This window comes from Anguilla rostrata, chromosome 5 (assembly GCF_018555375.3).
Source record: "Anguilla rostrata isolate EN2019 chromosome 5, ASM1855537v3, whole genome shotgun sequence".
NCBI classification, from domain to species: Eukaryota; Metazoa; Chordata; class Actinopteri; order Anguilliformes; family Anguillidae; genus Anguilla; species Anguilla rostrata.
This window is the reverse complement of record NC_057937.1, coordinates 35,885,989-35,904,770: the sequence shown is the minus strand read 5'-3', so window position 1 is coordinate 35,904,770 and position 18,782 is coordinate 35,885,989. Positions and strand designations below refer to the sequence as shown.

General features: G+C 44.7%; 1 protein-coding gene across 4 annotated transcripts in view; it reads right to left on the bottom strand.

The window, feature by feature from the left end:
- Nucleotides 1–18,782, bottom strand: part of LOC135255165 (protein ENTREP2-like) — a 129,140-nt gene that overhangs the window by 6,097 nt on the left and 104,261 nt on the right. For all 4 annotated transcript variants that reach the window (XM_064335989.1, XM_064335988.1, XM_064335987.1 and 1 more), the window contains 5 exons: nt 16,818–16,949; nt 6,748–6,855; nt 4,091–4,251; nt 3,339–3,474; nt 464–539 (listed from right to left, as the gene is read on the bottom strand). In XM_064335989.1, the coding sequence (XP_064192059.1) occupies nt 464–539; nt 3,339–3,474; nt 4,091–4,251; nt 6,748–6,855; nt 16,818–16,949 (613 nt within the window). The remainder of the gene's footprint in view (nt 1–463; nt 540–3,338; nt 3,475–4,090; nt 4,252–6,747; nt 6,856–16,817; nt 16,950–18,782) is intronic.

Genomic DNA, 18,782 nt, shown 5'->3' with positions numbered 1-18,782 from the left:
GAAACAGTACATCACTGTAGACATGACTATAAAAACTGATGTGTAAAGTATTCATATTCAAGAGACCGTGGCTGTGTTAGTATCTTATTCATCATGCGTACATAGAGTATGATTTATGAACTGGCAGTATTTTCAAATTCAGTATGAATCTCAGCCAAGTTCTATATGAGGCGCCCGAAGAACCACAGGATTCTGTGAATTTGTTTTTCAACTTAAATTTAGTAACCAGTTCAGACCCAGGAAACAAAGTGATGTGAGTGAACTGTTTAAATGGATACATATGAAAGCCAGCAGACCGTGTGCTTCTCCAGGTCCAGAATGGGCCAACCCTGCTCTGTCCCTTTTACTACACAATTCACCGTAGAGCACAGAAGAGTACGGACAGAAATAGACCACACGCTTTCGCCCTGCAGGGGGTTCCATGCAGTGAATAGTTATTTGACCCAGGTCTGGGCTCTCTTACCCTGTGTGCTGAAGTCAGCTGTAGTGTTCCTCTCACACAGGCTGGACTCGGTAGCCTGCTGCTCCAAGCTGTTGACCTGCAGGGGGCGACAGAAACACACACACACACACACACATACACACATTTACACACACATACCACATGCACACGAATGCACATACATATACGCACACACACACACACACACACACACACACATACCACATGCGCACATGCACGCACGCACATGCACACGCACACACACATACGCCACATGTGTACGCGCACACACACACGCACACAAACACACACACACACACACACACACAAAGGGAGCAAGTTAATCTCTCTTTCTGCCGCTCAAAAAAAATGTTACGCTTTTTCCGCCCAGACAGCAGACATGCAGCCTCAGGATATACCTTGTGTCTGAGACCATAGGGTGGAGGTACTAATCTGCCATCAGTCTCAAAGCTCTGAATGAGAGCTGGAGGATTAAGGTTCTGCTGGAGAGAGCCCGATTCAGAGGCTTTCCGTTACCCCCTCCAGCTGGAGCCTCACCAGCGTGCGTGTCAAGCCAAGCATCAGCCGTAACCCTCACACCGCCGAGCATCAGAACTCCCGTTCCCACTCTGACCTCCGAAAGGACCCTTCTCAGAAATAAAATCAAACTCGCCGAGAAAGCGTCTGGCTGCAAGCGCAAAGCGTTCACGAACCGGCCTCGCAAAAACCCGACCGGCCCGGTGAGCGTTTGGAGCGTTAAGTCCGCCCGACCTCTTCCGCAGCGTTCCGTTCTCAGAGCCTCGCATCGACCCAAGGAAACGCTGCCAAGGCCTCACAGGAGATACATTAAAAAGCCATAACCGAGGGGAGGGGTGGGGATCATCTTTCAGAGAAATACACTCTGGTGCCCTTCAAACGGCAATTTGTAATTCTTAAGACGAATTTGTTTTGGATGAATAAGCAAATGAGCAATAGCAGCAAAGCCATTAATTAAATCAATAAGAATAATCTCCGCTATCTCTCCGCGCGCCGGTGCTCTTTGAGCGGCTGGGTGATGAGGCGCGGGGCGAGCGAAAGCCCCCATCCCCCCCCCCCCCCAAAGGCGCCGTTACTCTCGTCAGCTGATGGCCCGTCCATTTGCGGGCTGCAGCTGCCCGCGAGAGCCAATCGGGAAGCGCGTGCGGTATCGATCCGCTCCGGCACCGCGCCGTCCCACTTCAATCAGTCCCCTTGTCACGATTGCCTCCCCCCCCCCCCAAACCCCCCCCTCTCCACTGCAAGGCTTGTTTCCCATAAAGAGTTGATCGTATCATTTATTAATAATCCCCCCTTCTCTCTTTTGGCTCTTTCAAATGCGCATCGAGATGTAATCACATTGATTGCATTTATAATGCATTGTATTATTATCGCGTCGCATTGATTAAAGCCTCCTTCTCCCAAAAAACGAATTCCAGAATTTTCGTTAGCATTTTATGTGGATCAAGATCCTTATGGCATCGTATCCGTCTTCCAAAAGCCTCTTTGCACTCCTCTGGAAACTGGCTCTAGGCTCCTGGAAATATACCTGTGACATCAACGCTGAGGCTAAGTATTTTAGAGCGAGGTCAAGAGAGGAAGGCGTGAACCAAAATGATGCAGTACTTCTCAGAAACAAGAACGAGACGAGAACACATCTGAGGAAGTCTTTAGACTTACAGAATCTAAGGGCCAAATTGGTGGATGCAACTGGATGACAGTTAAAAAAGACACGTCTTAGTGATGGTCTTTTGGGCATGACGGAGAAAAAAAACATTTTACATATTTATATTGCTAAGCAATTAATATATAATGGGAGTAATAACATGAAGAGAGTTTAACCATATGATTTAATGTCCTGTTTCATAGACTTGAATGCAGCCAAAACTGTCACGTTTACTCATTAGAGTAACTTCTCACATTTCCTCTCAATTCAAACGCTTTCAATTCCAGGTGGGGGCTGCCCTTTTCAAATATTTCATTTATGTCTGAAATTAAAGATGTTCTCTCCAAGATTATGTGTCCGGGAGGATTAACGGGAGCTGGAGTGAATGGGATTTCACGTCGAGAGGCAAATGTCACCAGTGTTTGCTTTTATGTGAGGTGGCGTCCATTTACAGAGAGCTTTGGATTAGTCTCTCGCTCCACTAACCCACAACTAAAACAAAAAGATCAAACGTTTCCACACAGCTCCTGTCTCTCTCCTGTCGCTCTCCCTCTGTCTGTCTTTCCCCGCCTCTGTGTCTGTCTCGTGTCTGTATTTGACCTTTGGGTGGGAAACGTGTTTAGTGTAATTACAATAAGGATGATGACATCATGTAAATGAGATAATAGGGGCGACATAGCTCAGGAGGTAAGAGCGGCTGTCTGGCAGTCGGAGGGTTGCCGGTTCGATCCCCGCCCTGGGCGTGTCAAGGTGTCCCTGAGCAAGACACCTAACCCCTAACAGCTCTGGTGAATGAGAGGCATCAATTGTAAAGCGCTTTGGATAAAAGCGCTATATAAATGCAATCCATTTACCAGATCATTTACCTTATTTGTGGGTTGTATTCACTAGCACAACCATGAAGCAATGAGCAAAAACCCACAACAAATATAGCAAAGGCAATCATACAACTCCATATTTGAGTGCTTTTAAAATGGTCCCTGAGAGACAGAAACCCTATCTTTGTTCTACCAGTGATTAAATGAAGCTGTGGACAGCTCAAAAATAGCACACCGAAAGAGAACATGGATTTTCACAGTTCCTGGACTCGCTGCCCATTCCAATAAATTCTCAACAGGTGAAAGCTCACTGCGGAAAACCCAAGGGTATATAAAATGAGACGACCATGTCAGGAGGGAGAGGGTCACCCTCATGCAACGGGGATGGACGGCTCACCTGGCTGGCAGGAGTCTGTCCCACCACAGACTCATAAGGGGGTGGTAACTCAGATGGGTAGAGTGTCCCGGGACTGTTGATGGGCACCCCGTAGATGGCACTGAAGGGGGAGTGGGGGAAGTCTAGGTGTAGCCCCCTGAGGGAGAGACAGTCACGGTCAATAATGGGAGGGGCTGACCGTAAAGAGTAAGATAGGGATTTACATACGTCTTTATCGTGGTTCACTATTATATGGAACAAGGAACCAGTGCACCATTTTTATAAATTAAATGGTTTCAGGCGAAACACGAAAAACACACAGCCACACACACACACACACACACACAACCACAGGCATGCACGCCCACTAGGGACACTTTTGTGTACACACACACACATCCAAGTAAGCAAGCAAGCAAGCACAAAAACAAACTGACACACAAATACATACATACATGCAAACACACACACGCACACATATGCACACACACTCTCTCTCACACACACACACACACACACATGCGCAAGCACTCTTTTGTCTATCCCACTGAGGATATCTTAGGCAAAGTGGAATAGGCAATAAAAGATGTAGGTGCATGCTGCATGCCACAGAGTTTGACAGGGGCTACAGGGGATCTAAGAGCCAGCGAGGCAGAAGCACTGCTCTCCGCCCTGTGCTGTAGCTGCAGGGTCAGCTGGGGTCAGGTCAGGGCCCTCCCAGGGGGCGTGTCCTAGGGGACATGACAAGGAACGACAGGACGGTGCTAGCGCACCTCTGCGTCTCCATCACTGGGGTGCAGGTGTACTCCGGGGGGTAGTAGGGCGGCGGGGGGATGGGCGGGATGAACTCGTCGAAGTCGAGGGTCTGGTGGAGGATGGTGCCGTGGGGGGTCATGCAGTCAGCGTTCAGGGAGCGCGACCGGTGCGGCATAAACTGGAACACGAAGAAAGAGAGCGTGAGGAGAGACGACAGAAAGGGAGGAGAGAGGAGATGAGTCAAAGGACAGACAGAAGGTAGATGGAAAGAGAAAGGACAACAAAGAGGAGAAATACAGCTGAAAAGAAAGAGAGGAGAGATAACTGTCAATAAAACAAGAAAAGAAGAGTAAAGAGGAGATAAATTTTCTTTCTATTTTAGTCTCAAGGTCAAGTTATTTTTTTAATGCAACAGATAACTTAAGAGGTCTATTTGTGATCAGACTATTAATGTCATTCATGTATTAATGAAAAGTGAACTAAAAAAACAGAAATTTAACAAACAAGCATTCTTATCAATCATATGCACGTCTCCATTATCACTTCCCCAGTTTCCATGTCATAAGAATAGGTTACGATACAGGAAATATTGATATAACTGGAGTTATGGTGAAAACACAAGGCAGACACATTGCAGAAACATGAAATAAATAAAAAAAACACAGTGCTAAAAAACATAGTAGGAGGAAGACAGACAACAGCAAACCCCATTTTCTCAGTCACATTTATTTTTGGGGGCTTGGACAAAGGAACGCTGTACCACTGTGAATCATCTGGGTCAAATTCTCGAAGGATGAGATTTGTTGTGTCTGAAATCTGCTACATGGATGGAAAGGGGAAGGAAGACTATTCATCACCAAACGTCATCAGAGAGAAAAAAATAAAGAGAAAGAAAGATAGAGAATGAGAGAGAGAGAGTGAAAAGAGAGAGAGAGAGGGCACAAGGACAGGGTCCATTCTTTTTTTTTCTTTCTCTTTTTTTTCTTGCAGACTTAATTTTATTGAATTAAAGTGGGAGTTCTGGCAGAATTCATACATTTCTTTACAAATGTCCATCATCATTCACCCGACCTTTTACCTCTGATCTCATAGGGACAGAGAGACATGTTTGATCTCTCCTAATTTTGGTTTCAAAAACAGTAGTGTGCCTGGAATTCTCTGCCTACCAACGAGCCAAACTACTGGTCATAATTCAATAACATGTACCTGTCCGATATAAAGGAAATTTAGTCCCATTGACACCTATTTTTCGTGTTCCTGGTTTCACTTGTTTACTTCAATTTTGTCGAATGCGTTTTTGTGTCTATATTCTTACACACAGTCAAGCCACGCCCCAGACAGATGGCGCTTCAATAATTAAGAGACGACAGCAAAGTCAGGGGGGGATTTAATGTCAAATTAAACTTTACGAAAACTGGATTGTTAAAGTTGATTACCCCCCCAGAACCAAAAGAATAGCACTTTATTCCCGGTCATAAAGTAAATAGAGACCAAATATAAAATAAAATTTAAAAAAAACAAACCAGGTGCAAAAGCGAATACAAAGCGCTGCCCTTCAGCCTCCGGCGCGCTCTTCGCCACCGTCTCTGCGCGGCGACCGTGCGGCGGGAATGGCTAGCGATTACGCGCACCGGCGCCCCGCGCCCTGAGCTGAGACTAATCCCCTCCCGCTCGCGGCCGGCTGCAGCGGGACCCATCCGCGCTAATATCGTCCCCGTCCAATCAATCACCGGCATCCGGGCCCGTTCGAGGGCGAGGTGCAATTTGCAGCGCGGGCCGTAAAAAAAAAAACCTCTAAAGCGCGCTCGCACGCGGCGTTATGGGTTAGCCCGCCCCCCGCTCCGCCAGGGCCTCTCATTTACCGTCCAGTCAAAAGTCAGAGGCGTTTAAAAAAAAAAAAGGCCTCGCTGTTTACTAGCGCTGAGCGCCGGTTTTTGTTTTTATGGTGATTGCGCGGGGGGCTAATGAAGCTCGGAGTCCGGGTCAGGCTCGGCGGCGCGAAGCGCGGAGGAAGGGAAGGGCGCGGAGAGCGGGCGGCGCTACCAGCGCCCCGGCACTTTCGTAAAGCGTTCTCTCTTCAGCGGTTCCGGCACGGAGATCATCTCGCCCTCAGCGGCGCGGAAGGGCTCATTTTAAAGATACGCCTCTCCACAAACAGGGAAGGGAGGAAAAACTCCTTGCATTATTTATTCTCCCCGTCTATTTCCCAGCCCCTCAGTCGCTTCGAGTCGAGAGCAAGGGAACCTTCTGTACCCAAGTTGAAAGTATCAGTGAGACCTTTGAGAAAATACAACCTTTGTAGCTGCCGGCTGTCATTCAAACTATTGTAACCGCGGATACATTTATCAGCAAATTACAATGAATCTTTCATACAAGGTGAATCTGTGCCACCTTTCTGGGGTCTTCTTTTTAATCTTTTGAAGTGCTTTTAGACGAGCTCTTTGAAGTGCGATATATAAAAGAATATAATAAAATAAAAATAATAAAAGTGCTACTATTCATCATTTTCACCATCGCCATCATGGTCATTGTAGTCGGCGTCCTCACCATCGCCGTCGTCAGGTAAGTCACAGCCGTGCTGTTTGGTAATGAACAAGCCCCGCAGCTGCCGCAGGTCGCCTGCGAGCGCGCTCGGTGCACAAGGGCCCTGGGAGAGACGCTCGCGCTCACTCACCATCTGCAGGATGTCGGCAGACACCATCTGCATGCAGCACATGGCGGTGGCCAGGGCGCACACGATGGTGGAGATGACGTTCAGGGCGCAGACGCTGAACAGCAGCTCCTGCAAGACAGAAGGACAAGGGGGTGGGGGGTGGGGGGTGCGAGGGAGAGAGAGAGAGAAGAAAACGAGATGGTGAAAAGGGAGGGAGAGAGGAAGAATGAGAAAGGGTGAAAGTCAAGGAGAGAGAAAGGAGAGAGGGAGAATGGGGGAAAGAGAAAGAAGGAGAGAGGGTGAGTGTGAGGGAGAGAGAAAGAAGGAGAGTATAAAAGTGAGGGAGAGAGAAAGGAGAGAGGGTGAGTGTGAGGGAGAGAGGAAGAATAAGATGGTGAAAGGAGGGGAGGGAGGGAGGAAGAATTAGAAAGGGTAAAAGTCAAGGAGAGAAAAAGAAGGAGAGAGGGAGAGCGAGGGAGAGAGAAAGACAGAGAGTGTGTGAACGTAAGGGAGAGAATTTGAGAATGTATGAGGAAGGGTGAGGAAATACAGTGGGGGGAGAGTAGAGAGAAAAGGGGATGGGAAAGAGGGGGAGCATGGTGACAGAAAGAATGAGAGAAGGGAAGGAGGATAAGAGGGATGATGGGAAAGAGGACGGGAAGACTTTTTTAGCTTTTTTTTTAAATGACAGAAATTAATTTATAGTCCCCTTTCTGAAGATGGGAAAAGGGATGATAGAGAGGAAGGAGATATAGAGATAGTCAGTGTGCAGAGATGCCCATACACAGGCCAGAGAGTAACTCAGTAGCAGATCTCCCCCACCCCTCCTGCATCAGAGGCACACTGAACCCTGGCTTCCTCCAAATGTGGGAGGGAAACAATATTAAATCCCCTTGCGGAACAGCCAGCCTGATGTTTCCAGTAATAAAAGTGGGTTAGAGCCAGCAGAGACCTCCCTCGCTGCGTGGTAATAACAATCGGCTGGTCCCCACACGACTCCACAACCACAAGTCAAATCTTTGCAAGAGGAAAAAAGCTAGTCAGTCTGATCAAACCACTTCTGTTTTGAGTTGCCTGAGGTACTTTTGTTGCTTTGGTTGTACGTATTCTTCTTCTGACACAAGGTATGTTGACATTTGGGGAAACTGTGTTTGTTCTGTGGTTATATTAGCTGTTACGCCCATTGATGATTGACGTGCGTTGACTATGTCTAGCATGATGTTGACTGGCTGCATGTTCAAATGCTAGCCTCTTCTGTAGCAGGGCTAATGTCAGTGGAGGGCAGCACATACCCCACACAGAACAACAGCAAGCCGGAATGTGCCATCAGATCAACGTATGAAGCCCCGAAAGACTGTGAAGCCCCAAATTATGCCCTTCTGGGATGGGATTGTTAAAAATAAAGACATCCATCCCAAATGCAATTTGTGCTGAGCACTAATGACTCATTTCAGTGACACCCCCCCCCCCCCCCCCGCCAGTAATCTCTTGATTTTGGCACATTTTGACATTTTGAATGAAAAGGAAATTTGATAGTCACATTAGTCCTAGCACTTAACACTGAAAACATTTAGTTAAAGCTATTGCTGCTGAAGGACCTGCTTTAGCAAAAAAGTAAGTCCCCCTGAGCTTCAGTAACTGTTAAAACCTTTTAACAATTACTGAAGCTCAGGAGCACTTATTTTTTTCCCATGAGGAAATAAATGTCTGATGCTTTTTCATTGACTAGAATATGGAAAATCAACTTCTTGTGCTAGCACATAATCTTTAATGTACACTATGACTTATCTGATGATGGAATATCCATGTAATTCAAAATGCAAAATGTGCCAAAAACAAAACAAGTAGCACGGGGGTACCACTTACTTTCATGGCAGTATAGCAGACTATACAACCTGGCAAAGTCTGATAAGAAGATTCTTATCCCTTGAACCTAGAGACACACACACCTGTGTATCCTTGAACAGAACAGCGAAAAGGAGGTGCACAAGAAGCTTAGAATGAGCAAACAGGAGGACTTGGGTGTGCGGATGCACCTGTTCCACCACTTCCCTCCATCAGGGTGGGGAGGGCTGAGTTCTGCAGCCTTGAGCGATGAAAGAACATCGCAACAGGAGAAAAAAAATCAATTCCGATTTGTCCAAGGAGTCATATTCCACGCTGATTGCTCAACAAAAAGATTCATAAAATGTTCTCAGTACAGTCAGAAATAGACAGGCTACAATGAAGACGTACAACAATTGTTGCATTTTGGACTTCTACAATAACAAATGCCTCTACTCTTGATTGCATTCAATTACCGAGCTATTCTTTCCTATTCCAGCAGACTTCAAGGTGAAATAATGAGCTCCTCAGCCATGAAATTATCTCCCTCTCGGCTCCGAGGCTCCTCGAACAAGTCAAACTTTGCGCTGGGTTTGATGTGCGTGCGTACCCTGAATAACAAGCCGAGGGGAGAGCAGCGGGAGCAGGCCGGAGCAGAAGGGGCGAGAAGAGAACCGAAACTGACGTTCAGAGGCGGAAGCGATTCAGATCCAGCCTCCCGTCTAATGTCTTGTTTTGAAATATTAAAAACCGCGAGGGCAAGGCGCCTGGAAGAACGGATGTGAAATATACATGCGCTGTCTGTTTACATCTGTAGCTGAGGTAAAGGCGCCGAATACCGCCGCGTCTCTGGCTCCGAAGAGGCGAAAGGTGTTAGGGAGGTCACGCCAGAGGCTTCTCTTGCGCGTAAGACATTCGACAGCCCTCTCCCTCCGGACAAGCTGAAGTCTAACAGACTCCCAATGCGGTAAGTTACTGAGACAAGCAAGAACCTTCAACCAACCCAAACTTTTAAGAGTTGCTTTAAGGAGAATTCCAGTTTGAAGACAAAAATGGAATGAACACACATTCCAGACCATAGCATGAATTCTGGTCTAAGACAGACCTTTTTTTATTTTGTGAAGTGTCACATACAGAGCTAATTCCCTCTCTGCTATTATCTTTGCATTGGTCTAATGCCTTCTGCTTCTGTCAATCAGTCAACCTTTATTTTGTCTAGTACCCTATACAGTTTTCCGCACGTCGCTTATATATATATTTTTTTTATTCCAGAGGGAACAGAGAAATAGGATAAAACCCAACTGAGCCAATTTATGGAAAAACTGTAAAATAATGCATGACCCCATAAAGAGCAATCAAGTCAAAGTAGAAAAATGAGGGATGCAGAAAAGAATAGTAAGGACAATAAGGGTGACGGGGGGACTTCGGTCCTGTGATGGGCAGTGTTGTTTGTACGGATTATGCATCTCGCTTGTAATCCACAAAATCCCCTAGAGACCTTCACCTTCATCCTGTGTACTGAATAATTCCTCACTGTGGCCCTGCACCACCTTGTACATAGATAGGTGCATAAAATATTCCACATCAATGGGCAGCTGAATAATTAATGTAAAACAGCCACTGCAAAACAGACACCCAGGTTAAGAATAAATAATTCTTTCAGAAAATTGTTTTAACGCAAAAGATTTTCAGAAGGTACGTGTGGTGCCTTGTAAAAACAACACTGAGGAGGTGCTCAGAGAAAATTCTTCTGAAATGTTCCTTAACATCGCTTCATAACAATTTAAAATATTTACTATATGTAACTATATATTTTATGTGTAGTTATAATGTATAAACAATGTATAAACAATCACAAATTCTGAAAGCCTCTGTTTCCCCCTAAATCCAGGAAGACGGACTGGGTGTGTTTTTCTGGAGATTCTGGAGTTCCATGAATGCTTTCCACCCACATCTTTGCTAATGTCAGGCGCATTATGAAGAACGGAACTGGAATTCAAATATGAGGCCTGTATTATCAAAGGACGAAAAGAACACCCACAAAGGCTACAGTGCACAGTCTAATGTCATATTTTTCCAAAGCAATTACGTAAGAGAGTTTGTTACATCCTCAACTTTAGCCAATGTGTTTGAATGAGCTAGAGACCCTTGTAACGACAGTAGGGCCTACTTCCCGGCAACTCATTAGCCCTAGCTAATAACAGCAATTGCTTTGACTAAAGTGTTATTGTTAGGATTTGTGTAAGATACAGCATTCAAATATTGGGACTTGGCTGATGGTATTGACTATCCCTGTTTGCCCTGTAACACAGATAATCATGTATTTCAGAATTATGGTTGTAGGCGAGATATTTGTCAATGCCATATATAATTTGTTTACAGTGCAGGCATATGGCAACTTCTGCTTTATTGTAAGCAATAGATCTTGATTTTTAGTTTGTTGACACTAAAATGAATGCTGTGGCTGTACTGTCTTTCTATGCTTTGTGCATTGAATAATATGTCTAATAAATTAAAATATTTCCAGATAAATAAATGGAAATCTTGTGCAAAATCTTTTTGGTAGGATGGGATGGCATTCATCTACTTTAGATACTGTGGGAAAAGAAAAAAAAAACTCAACAAAGTTTAAGCTTGTCTCAACAACAGACACACATGTCTGTGAATTTGTTGGTTGTTTACTGCAAGCCAACCACTGTTTTTGAAGCCTTGTTACATGCAGGTACTTGCAAATAGCTATTGTAGCAGTACAAATGGCAAACTATGTATGTTCATAATTGCTTCAACAAGATTTCCCACTTAAAATTGTGTTCATTCTTTGCACAACCCCCTCCAGTGACAATATAGAGTACGTTCATTACCCATGAACCCTGTGTGTTGACATTACCTTTATGAGATCTTTATGAAATGAACAAATTAAAAAGACAAGTCAGAAGCAGCCTCCTCAGTAATAGAATGGGCATAACATCCAAACCTTGGCTTGAGATAAGAAGAATATTTATAGTGTAATGTTGTAATATGGATCTTATTAATGTAATGGATGTATGTTGATATAGCTGCACTGCAGACGTGAGAGGATTTTAAACTGTTGTGTATATGGATATTTACATATTTACACAGTAAATCACACAAGGGTTATAAGTGATTAAATACATGTTAGGTGGCTGAGTGCTTAGCTTCCCAGAATAGCCTAGCCCATAATAGGTCTGGAACACAGAACACATAATAGGGAGGAACACAGCCAAGGTCTGGAGATCCCAGTTCAGGTGTTTCATAATGAATGGAATCATCTTTCACAAACTATTATCTAAATGGAGTAGGAAACTGATAGTTAGGTTTTGATGAGCAAATAAAACATCAACATTTTAAAAATGCCTTCGGGTTCCTATAAAGCATAACATTCAGTTCCACACAAAAGTAAAATGGTTGTAACAAAAAAAAAAGTAATGAAAAGACTGTTTCTTTCTAGAAAAGGAGGACCAAATATTTTGATTTTGTTTGAGGTCTTTCTGTAAAGGTTTACTTCAGAGGTGAATGGTGAGGGATTCAGATACATATATAGGCTATTTCAAAGAAGGAGGAGGGGAATTGGTTTAGGGAACAGAGGAAGTCAAAGGAAGAGAGTTTGATACATCTATTGTGAGGAAAACCAATGCCTATAATATTTTTTCTCAAAGGGTGAGGGCTATCCTTTGGGGAAAAGAAAAAAGGAAAGCAAAACATCACAAGTGAGGAGTGAACCACTGAGATTCATATCACACAGTCAGACAAAAAAAATGATCAAAATTTCTCCTGAAGGGTGTCATGGGCCTAGGAGTGAAATGTTTTGTGTAGGATCGCACATTCTCAAATTTCAGCAGTGTACTATGCTGGCAAGACTCATTTTTACTTTCTGCTTCATTGGTTTGTTTCTTTTCAACATGGATTCATGCCGGCACACTTTCCTTCAAAATGCCAATACAGATTACTTCACACAGTAGGCCTAGTATTTGCACCCCCATGAGCCTGATTCATTAGAATATAGGGCTGGTTACATTACATTACTTTCATTTAGCTGAGGCTGTTATCCAGGGCAAATTATTGAGTAGGCGAACATAAGTGCTTTCACCTCATTTATACAAGTGGTTCTAACAACATTCCCAGACCAGAAAGTATATATGAGTATACATGCAACTATGCTACCATGCTAACCAAGAACCAATACCAAAAAAAATCTAATTAAAATAAATCCTGAATACATGCAGATTGCAGGTCTGCTACAGCCCTACCTGAACCATCATCTCAGTACCTTATTGAATATTAATTCTGGGGTACATATAGGCTTCCAGGTCAATAGAGATTACCTCTCTTTCTCACCTAGCTTCCAGAACAAGGGTAGGAGGTGCAGTGACAAAGCACACTCTGCTAGTTTGGAAGTGCCATTCAAGTTATCACTCGAACGCCAAGAACACTGTAACACAGCATTGTAAAAGCTCATCAGCAGCATGCATAGCAGCCACGCTGCAAAGCTGAGTGTAACCTGCAATATCTGTCAGTGAAGCCTACCCAAAGTAGCCTAACACCAGAGGCAAGTGTGGCAGAAACCCAGTGTAAACCAGCTGTGGCACAGCTCAACAGTACTCCTCTGTTTCATTTTTAAGCTGGCTTCCTGACACAGCAAAGTGCTTATGTGCATAAATTTGCTCTAAAATGTTGTCTACATACAACCCGCGGTCAATTTTTTATATCACTGCAGATGTGTCCCTTCTGCACACTGCACGGCCAGCTTGTCAGACCAAAACACTGTCACGTACACTGGCTGTATTTTGAAAACTAGGGCTGGGCTCTTTTTTCTTCACAAACACAGTTTAGAAAGGTCTGCAGTTACTAAAACTAACTCAACAAACTGAGTTTGTGAAGAAATAATGGAATGCTTCCATTTACTTGCAAGTCAAAGTTAAGGACTAACATTGATTGAGTTCCTTTGAAGGTGCTATTTTGACAAAATCTGTTTCTATGCAGTGGTGTATTGTTATAGTTCTGTGTATTGTATATCAACTGCACATATAGTACATACACCTTTAAAAAAAATCAGTCATTTATATTTTATTGTGTTTTTATATATTTAAGCATTCAATAATTAGATAGTATGTACGTAACACCATAGCTGCACGAAAAGTGTCCTTGACATTAGTTCAACGATATATCATGCTATAAGCAGCATCTTTAGACATAACTGAAACACAAAGAGAATAATTCAAAGTAATAGGTCTGGGAGGTTTATAAGTAATATCCCACAAAAAAGCCAATCTTCCCTGTTTAACGGACTCATGAACTTTCTTTTTCATTTAAATTCAGTCCTAATCCCCACCCCCACCCACCTTTTTATCTCCATTTTTCAATCAACTCATTAAACATCTGTGACGCATGAATATACATAAGGTTGTTCAGATGAGGAATTTCTTTCACATTTTTCACACACCTTTTTCACAATTTGATAGCAGGATGTTAACAGGAGTGTCGGAGGGCATGAACCACATAAAAGTTCTAAAAATAAGCCCCTTGGCACATAGTGGTGAAGGGGCCATCCACGGGGCCCTCACAGCTGTGAATAGCCTGCAGAGCCAAAATAAATTTTAAAAAAAACAGGTCTCTCGGCCCCACTGTTTCTGGGTAATTTAGAAGTTTCTTTAAAGCAGCTCTCTTGACATTTGGGAATGTGGATGGGGTGGTTTTGTAAAGGGCAGGCTGGCACTAGGCAGGGGCGGGCAGGGGAGGTGGATGGCACCAGAGGGAATCTGGGCGTCTCCCAGCTGGACTTCCAGCCCGGTTGCACGCGAGCTAGCCGCTAAGTGAAGGAGAGGGCCGATCCTGAGCAACGAAGCGCTCGCACCGGGTGGAAGGGGCGGGATGACCCATGTGACAGGGTCAGCTGACGGAGACAGATTGGACTTCCCTCCTCGCTGTTAATTGAGCTGTTTCAGCTGCACACGGGGATGGGGAGCGTCTCCATGCTGATGTAACGGCCTCACAGTTAGGGTGTGAAATTCTCCTATGTTCCGTAGCAATGTAATAAGCTTCACAAAAACAGCCACCGCTTCTCTGGTGGAGGGGGGTTGCCAGAGGTGCTACTCCTCATCAAATTTGCCATTTGTCATCAGTGAAGTGGTCTGACTCCTGAATCACTTAATAAAGTTTTACTGAGGCTATCAGAATGTTGCTTTTTACGAGACCGGATCAAGAAGACAAACCTCTTTGCCCGTCTCCTCTGAACTCGAGTGCAGCAATTTAAAGAGACTCAATTGGTGCTTCGTCACAAATCACAGACAGATAAAGAACTAAAAAGGTGCATTTGATTGGGTCATAGAGCATCAAGCATCAGTTTCAACATGAATATGTGTGGAGACTATGAAAAGTAACCTAACTTATCCTTAAAGATATATAATGCACTGCCTGGCCAAAAAAAAGTTGCACACTCTAATATTTGGTTGGACCGCCTTTAGCTTTGATTACGGCGCGCATTCGTCGTGGCATTGTTTCGACAACCTTAGAATTGCATTATCTTGTATTGACGACTGGAGAGTCGAACCACTCCGTAAAGTCTTCTCCAGCACATCCAATGGAAGACTTTCAATGGGGTTAAGGTCAGGACTCTGTGGTGGCCAATTCATGTGTGAAAATGATTCCTCATGCTCCCAGAACCACTCTTTCACAATTTGAGCCCGACGAATCTTGGCATTGTCGTCCTGGAGTATGCCCGTGCCGTCAGGGAAGAAAAAATCCATTGATGGGATAACCTGGTCATTCAGTACATTCAGGTACTCAGCTGACTTCATTTTATTGCCGCATAACGTTGCTGAGCCTAGACCTGACCAACTGAAGCAACCCCAGATCATAACACTGCCTCCAGAGGCTTGTACAGTGGGCACTGTCCAAAAAAATCCAAACGGTGACTTTTTTTTTGGCCAGGCAGTGTATCATTATCTTATTAATGCAAGCCTCTTTTTAATGCAAGAGGCATGTATTAAATGTGAATGATGGTGCAGATCATTTAGTTATCGACTGCTTCTTTCCCAATTATTAAATTAATGCTTATAAATCTATAAAAGCCTGACATAAATTTGAAAGATGTGTAGGATGAGTGCTTAGCATTTTAGCATTAGTAGGTGCAATTTGGAATTAGTAGGCTACCCCCTGCACGAAGGTGCAGGGGGTAGCCCTGTCACCTCACAATGGGTTTCCTTCGGGAACTCGCATAGTTTCCTTGCCAGACAGGCAGGTAGGCTAATTGAAGACTCAAAATGGTGTGTGTGCCCTGCGATAGATTGGTGGCCAGTCCAGGGTCTATTCCTCCAGCACCCCCTGTGACCCTGGCCAGGACAAGCAGGCATACTGTAGATTATGGGTAGTCTTATTTTAGTTAAGTATATTGATAGTTAGTTATATACAACAATAATATTTTGACTATTTTAATGGCTTATTCAATGTGCGAAATCATGAACATTTATTAGAAAATATGGAAATGTAATTTCCCAGAACTAATTTATTTGTGATATTGCACAATTAACACCACTCAACGCTTGCTACAGTGGTTCACTAGTAAAATATGTAGGTGTTAATTACTTAACACTATTTTGGAAAGAGTTTAGATTTCAACCTAAATTCTTATTCGAGATCAGAAGTCAGCCATTGCATTTGACTCACTGCTTTGTCACAAAGTCAATACTGTCTCTTTTAAAATAATAGATTTTTTTCAAAAGGGCAAATACATTTTTCCCAACCCTTTGTTGATATACAGTATATAGTCAATGCAAAGTAATAGCCTGGACTAATGCTGTCATTGAGTTGAGACACCATGCCATTACTGTCGTTACTTAGTGGTGGCATGGTGGGGGCGGAGGGAAGGGATGGGTGGTGGGGGGGGGTTATGGGAAGGATAGGGGATTAAAATGAATGTGTACACAAAGGCACACCCACACAAACACACGCACTCTCACACACGCACACACAAAGGCACAGGTGGATGGTACTGCTATAATTAGGACAAACAAACTATCAGGACAAAAAAAGACACAAACACACATTTAGGCACAGGTGGATGATATTGCAATCTCTCAGGACAAACAATGGCAAACACACACACACACTTTCACATGCACGCACTCACACACACACACACACACATACAGTACATACAGACACACGTGCGCACACACACACAGACACAGATCAAGGCACAGGTGGATAATATTTTCAGGACAAACAAAGGCAAACACACACACACTCACCCTGAGACGCAGGCGGATGGTGTTGCAGTCCCTCAGAGGGTTGAGTTTGAGCGTCTCCCCCAGGTTGTTGCAGCCAGAGCTCTGGAGCTGAAGCTCGCAGCACACACACACACCGTCGCTGACAAATTTCACCTGGGAGGGGAGACCAAACACAGGGAGGAAGATCAGAGTTTGCTTCATCCCCCATGAACAAAATCACGTACATGCACTGCACAGTCAATTACTTTGTCTGTGATTTCTGCAAATCTTAATTTGGACTAACAGTACTCCCTTATTTATCATTATTACCCATAATGCACTGGTTATTTTCAGCTTCATGTGACCTCATTTAATTTCTCTTAAAAAGTCCATTCAGAATTTTCTGAACTAATTCACTTAACAGCCTTAATTGTTTTTCATTGGAGTATGTTGCCATAGATACTTGTAGAGGGCCATTTGAAAGGCTGCCACTAGCAACAGTCCTCCACTCAACTGGACTTGCTGACAGCAGACAAAAGAACGCCAGTGACAGCGGAATCATGTGACCATTCCCTCTCTCCCTTGTGCATCACACAAAGCCCTCAGCCACTGTCAAGCCAACGCAGACACCACTATTCCTTCTTTGTCTTCTTCTGTAGATGGTTTTATGAGGACGTAGACACACTTTCAGTTCACCGCTGCTATGCGCCTGTGGATCAGTCAATGTTGCCACAGTTGTTGGCCTGGCTCCAGACTGGCCTGGTCTCGGTCTTGTCTTGTGCCCTATTCAGAGTAGTCCAATTGCTGTCCAAGGTTAAGGCTTTTTTGGTTAGTCATGAGGCCAGGAGCGTGTCAGTCTGTGGAGGAAGGCATATGGCTAAATTTGGTGATCCAAGTGTTGCGATTCTCCTCCAATGGATATGTACTGTATACTCCGGACAGTTCTCGGGCGGCATTGGTGGTGCAGCGGATAGCAATATTACCTCACAGCGAGAAGGTTCTGGATTCTGTGCAAAGTTTATATGTTCGCCCTGTCTCTGTGTGGGTTTCCTCTGGGGACTCCGGTTTCCTCCCACAGTCCAAAGACATGCAGGTTAGGCTAAATGTAGAGTCCAAATTGCCTGTAGATATGAGTGTGCGAGTGATTGATCAGTGCGCCCCATGATGGATTGGCGACCTGTCCAGGGTGTATTCCTGTATCTCACCAAATGCATGCGAGGACAGGCTCCAGCCCCCCCCACCCCCCCGGCCCGGACCAGGAATAAATGGGTTAGATAATGGATGGATGGATGGATGAATGGATGGATGGATGGATGTCTGGACAGTTCTCCTCCATAATGCTCTTATTAGACAGTGTTTTTATCCTGACGACAGAGATTCTTCGGAGATTAATGCGGTGTGTTACATGACACGATAAGGAAGAAAAATATGTTGCTCCTTTACTTGGCCCAGTTTGAACAAAAGCGGGACGGGAACCTTACATGCGGGGGTTAATTGCATGGAAGAGCTGACAGCGTTGATATTTCAGGCACGGCAGGAAGGGTCTCGGAGGAGATGTACGGCGGGGGGAAAGAGTGAGGGGCGGTTAATCTAATATGCTAATCTTTCAGTCCGCCTGCACGGGAGGCAGTGACAATGATAGATTTGCCTGCCGTTGTCCTGTGAAAGCCCCCGACACCTGGTCCTCGGTCGCCCTTCTCACACGCCACTGAATCGCATGACCGCTGGGCTCCCTCACTGCACATCTGGCACAGCCTGTCGAGGGACAGCCCTTGGGTGTGTGTATGCGTGTGTGTGGCTGTGTGTGTGTGTGTCTGTGTGTATGTGTGCATGTCTGTGTGTGTGTGTGTGTGTGTGTGTGTGTGTGCATGCGTGTGTGTGGCTGTGTATGTGTGTGTGTCTGTGCTTGCACATGTGCGTGCGTATGTGTGTGCGCGCGTGCGTGCATGCGTGTGTGTGTGCGCACGTGCGTGCATACATGTGTGTGTGCATGCGTGTGTGTGTCTG